The sequence below is a fragment of the Pinus tabuliformis genome, chromosome 8, assembly GCF_031772625.1.
Source record: "Pinus tabuliformis cultivar Carrire ecotype Pingquan chromosome 8, CPIR1, whole genome shotgun sequence".
In the NCBI taxonomy this organism is placed as follows: Eukaryota; Viridiplantae; Streptophyta; class Pinopsida; order Pinales; family Pinaceae; genus Pinus; species Pinus tabuliformis.
In genome coordinates, this window is record NC_142294.1 from 590473931 (window position 1) to 590479355 (window position 5425).

Sequence of the window (5425 nt, forward strand, 5' to 3'; positions counted from 1 at the left end):
ATTATTTTTCACCATATGAACCTTGAGGAGGATTGTGATGGAAACCCTAAAGTCTTTGACCACAACCCTATCTTCGGGGTATCTTCAATTTTAGGAGTCTTCCCCTCATCTGAAGCTTCCTCATTGTGTCACTATTGCTACAGATACATTAAATCGTGAAAAAAATTCTTGGCACCAAGGTTATTCTCTCCTTCAAGGTGATGCCATCGTTTCAGATCACTTTACTTTTTTAGTATTTATGAGGCTTCTCTTAGGGGGTACCCTATATTTGCAGGTGGGAGCTAATGACTTTGTCTCTATACTCATATCCAGAACCCAAGATAGAACAAGAATCCCTTTTGCCTCAATGTGGCTCCTACTTAGGCATAGGTAGCCTCAAGAAGGGATTTTGCTCAAAGATTATGGTATAAGCGATGATGCTTTAATCCTCGTCATCTTAAGACTGAATGGAGGAGCCAAAGGTTGGGATTTGACCTCTTCCTCTTAGCCACAATCCTTTATACATGCTCTAAAGCTAGGGCTCTCGTAATTGTCTCCCAAAGATATCTTAGGGGCGAATTTCATTGTAGAACAAGCAAAATATATTACAAAACTAGAGATGGAATACCCTAGATCTAATATTTTCATCTTATCCTATGAGAAAATTTCTAATCTCTCATTTTAATGGGATCTAGCCATCAACATCCACGCTCTAGGAATGGGTGCATCAAAACTAGTCCCTGAATATGGAACCAATTTTTATCTTTGAAGGGCTTACTTGTGATTTATTTACAGAGGATCATCAAAGAGTTCTTGATCAAGGACCTTGGTTTTCATGCCACTATCAACTCTCCTTTTAACAATGATTTCCTGAATTCAACAAAGAGTTTTTTTTATCAAGGAACATGGTTTTCGGGCCACTATCTCTCCTTTTAGCAATGGTTTCCTAAATTCAACCTGTTATCCATGAAAACGCTAGCCACTCCAGTTTGGGTAAGACTTCCTAATATTCTCATTCATTTCTTAACTTTAGATGCCTTATCTTATGTAGGAAACTCTCTAAGTCGCTTTATTAAGATAGATAAAAAAAAGAATGAGAGGTGTATTATAACTCTTGCACATATCTATGTTGAAATATATCTTATCAAAGAGATGCCTGATATGATCTTCCTCAATTTAAATGGCATAACCTTTTCATAGCCGATTGATTATGAAAACACAACTTTCCATCATAGGTCTTGTCAATAGCTATGTCATATCGAGAATGATTTCCCTTCTTGTCAAGGGAATTCTCATCCTCTTCATGCCAAGAAAACGAATCAAGGATGACAAGACCTAAAATGATATAAGATTTCTTTAGCTCATATGCAAGATAACATGCAACAACAATAAATAATTGTAGGAAAATATAGCCCTTTAGACTTAGATCAATCCTCGTAACACCAACTCATCCCATAGACTCTATGATCCCCTCTCCTCCTTCACTGTCTTCCCACTCTCATATGGATACCTTAAGAGAGATAAAACCATGATATTGGCTTCGCTGATGAGCAAACATAAACGTCTTCACAAATCATATCACTTGTGCAATGATAAAGAAGCAGTCACTATTCAACAGATCCTCCAAAAAAGGAAATGCAGTCATTGTGCCCATTTCATCTAGTCGTGACAATTTCTTGGAATGGGTTGGCATTCATAAGAAAAAAGGAAGAAAATACCTTTGAACATCTCAATAATCAATGTTTGTCTTGTTGATGGTCTGCCCCTAAGTAAGGAAGTAAAGTAAATGATTCTGGTCTCTATTTTGCAAAGACTCTCTTCTAATTTTGTAAATTCCTGACTCTCTATTTTACTACCTCTAATCTGATTTCCAAAATAGCAAGCTAATTTTTTTTTTTTACTAAACTAATATAAATATTTTTTATTACCATAAAAAACAACTTATATAAAATAAAATAAAATTAGTTACATATTTCAAATGGAAATATATATGATAGTTGTTTGTTGATTATAAAACTAATTATCACAAAATAGTGTTAAGAATATAATTATAATATTTGACCAACAAAATTGTCAAATAGTGATTCATATTTCCGCTCTTATCCATTTTCTATTGAATTAAAATTAATCAACTTTTGAGTGTAACGAACCTGAAAACTCGAGACCATTAATGAAATATTTCATGTCAATGCACACATTTGTTAGTTAATAATTTATTAAAGATTCCATCATTATTAAAATAATATTTGCGTTCTTTAAAAGATCTCAATAGCATAGTGGAGAGGCTTGTTTAAGAATATAATTGAATTTAGATATGATGCTGGTGATAATCTCAATGTAATGGTATGTTATCAAATATAATTGTTTAGTGATAACAACGTGGAAATGGTGGGCAATCTATGTGACAGAAAAACGTGGAACCTGTGGGCAATTCCTACGTTCACGTGATATATCACGGAATTGGATATAACGATGATCTCTTGTGAGGATCAAACGGTTCAATAAGTTATTTTTTTTGTTGAGTGGTTTTAGTTTATTGGAGATTATATTATGTTTGATTTGCGGTTTGAGAAATTTTGATTAGAGATATTCAAATTGTTAAATTTTTTATGGGATCATATTTTATTTAGGTTATAATAATTCTTAACCTGATTTTATTTTACATCATTTTAGTTTTGTTTTATATAATTTCATTTTTATCTACGGTGTTTGAACTAATGACTTTTACATTACAAAATCACTTAATAATAGAATGCATTATTCTAAACTTAATAAACCAAACAATTCAATAAATTAAATATGAAAAATTTAATTAGATAAAACAATTATTATAAATTGTTTTATTTAATTTATACCAATTTAAATCATGATATTTTTTTTTTTTTTTAATTTAAATAATTGATTTTAATATATTTTACAAATTTAACATTAATTTTTTTTACATAATTAATTATTATAATGATATATTTTTCCTAACCGAAATTTGAAATTTAATAAGTATGTTGGTTTAAGAAACTCAAATTAAATGGTTTATGTTTTTTCCATATATATTTTCATGTGACTAAAAAATTTATATAATAAATTGAAATTTAAATTTTTTGCGTGCTTATTAGCCCAAAGATTCTTTAACGCCATATATCTGTTTGTACATTTCAAGAAACAAAACTAACAATATAAGACTTATATTATCATTCAGAAGACAAAAACCTAGAAAATTTAAAACCCCACATTATTTAAATTAAAACCCCACGTATATATTTTTATCTCTGCATTTGCTGCTTTTCTAAAGTGGGCCCTCGTGTAATTCGGATGAAAATCAGTGGATTCCTATAAATCAATAAGTTTGTATATGATTCCAATGCATTGCCTCCTTTGGAAAAGTGGTTTCTCGTGTAAATTGGATGAAAATCAGTGGATTCGCGTATAAAGTGGATAAAAGTTTTGTCATAAATTCATTTAACACCTCATAATTCGATCGTGTTTCTAGAATTTTAGAAGGTCCGAATAATAGACTCAAATGCCGAAACCAGTAAAATTAATCGAGATCCGAAATTCAAATTTTTATTTATCATAATTTCACAAAAAGAAATTGAAAATAATTACGATGGGAGTAGACAATATTTTATTTAGTCCGTAGGTGCTTATTCTGCGTCGTCATTATTTTATGTGATACGCGGAGTGCTCCGCTGGTTTTGTAAATTCCCGCATGCGCAGTTATTTACTCTATGAAACTGCCCAACCACGAGCAAACCATGGGCACAGTGGATATCTAACTTTACAGGTCAACTCAACAGGCTAACAAACACGCTTTTCTCACGGCATATCATCAGCCATAAACAACAGGTTGACTCCTGTTTTCAACGGAACCAGCCACGAAATTTCTGATGCGCCTTTTGCTTTCACAAGTATGAAGTACATCTTTTATATATATATACGATCTTCATTGCATTTCCCACATATTGATCTTCTGAAATTAATTGGTCGGATCATCCATAATTTAATTCTCACAGTAAGAGAAAAGCAGGGTTTCAGTATTAGGAATTCAAATCAATTTCAGTTTGTTAAGTACGCTGGAAGTTTTAGTTGTTATAGTGATAGTTGATAATAACACATTATGGTATTGGCAGAGCTTCCGAGTTTATTGCGAACGGTACAGCCTCTATTCCCGCGTTATTTGGATCCTGCAAAAAGCAAGTTTGAACGATTCGCAGTGTATATGCTCAATTGGTTTAGCAAGTTTTCGAAATTAAATGCAGTATTGGTGTCTATTGCAATCTATGCGCTTTGCACGGGTGCAGGATTTGGGCTGTGGATTGCTGTGGGTTTCTTTGATTTGGCAGTGGGGACTCATGTACTGGAGGCCCTCCTCCTTGTGATGGATGGATTAGATGAATATGTTCTCCCTGCATTGCAGCTTATCAATGGATTTCTGGCCCTGTTTGTGGGATTCTCCATACTCTTTGGCCCGATTAATATTAATATCAATGTTTATAGCGACCGCCCCAGATCTGATCCAAAAACCGTGAATAATATTCTGTCTGGCCGCTCCAAGATGATCAGATCTCTGCCCAAAGTCATGGGTGTTTAAGAAAATCAGATGATTTATCTTCATGTTCAATCTGTTTGGGGTGTATTGGCGAGGAGCATGAAGCCCGCATTCTTCCTAACTGCAGACATTATTTTCATATTTCCTGCATTGATCGGTGGCTTCTTCCATTTACTGTAAATAACTCTTCATGCCCTTTGTGCAGAGCCAATGTAATTAGTCTACACTCATAGCAATGGCAATAAAATAAACGGTGATTGGTATCAATTGAATTTAATTGGTTTTAGAATATTTTGGAATTTCATTGATTTTGAAAATATTTTAAAATATAATATATAATTGATTTTGAATTTAATTGGTTTTAGAATATTTTGGAATTTAATTGATTTTGAAAATATTTTAAAATATAATATATAATTGATTTTGAGAATATTTTGAAATATAAGATACAAAAATGAAATAAATTGTTTCTTTAATTTCATTATCTATCTAATTTTGAAAATTTTCCCAAATCTCTAACCTAGGCAAATGTTGGAAATGGAGATGTTTACTCCCAGTTTTTGGTGCCTGGTTTCCATCGATCCACCAAAGCACGCGCTGCTTGCTGAAGAAGCAACAAAGCCCTAGCCAGTGAACGCCGCAAGAAGCTCGCAGCTGCCCCTCAACAGCCTCCTGCTGCTGGGGTTTGAGCACCATGGACGCATCAGAGGATGGAGAGCCTCTCTCAGATCAACAACAAGAAAATGAAGGAACAACAAAAGCTTTTGCCTCTCTCATCTACGCAATGGGCCCAACAAAGAACAGACCATCAGTCACCAAGTTTGTTAAAAGATTGGAAGACATTCATGAAATATTACTTCCTCCTGCCCTTCCCCATAAAGCAGCACTTTCTCTGGTGGA

The 5425-nt window shown here is 33.3% G+C and overlaps 1 protein-coding gene across 1 annotated transcript; it reads left to right on the forward strand.

Annotated features, from left to right (window-relative positions):
• The first annotated feature begins 3997 nt into the window (after positions 1-3997).
• On the forward strand, positions 3998-4667 carry LOC149236843 (uncharacterized). Its single transcript, XM_089461635.1, has one exon. The coding sequence runs from the start codon at positions 4094-4096 to the stop codon at positions 4565-4567; it is 474 nt and encodes a 157-aa protein (XP_089317761.1). The 5' UTR covers positions 3998-4093; the 3' UTR covers positions 4568-4667.
• The last annotated feature ends 758 nt before the right edge of the window (positions 4668-5425 follow it).

Coding starts and splice junctions, on each gene's coding strand:
- LOC149236843 (XM_089461635.1), top strand. CDS start 4,094: ATGGTATTGGCAGAGCTTCCGAGTTTATTGCGAACGGTACAGCCTCTA.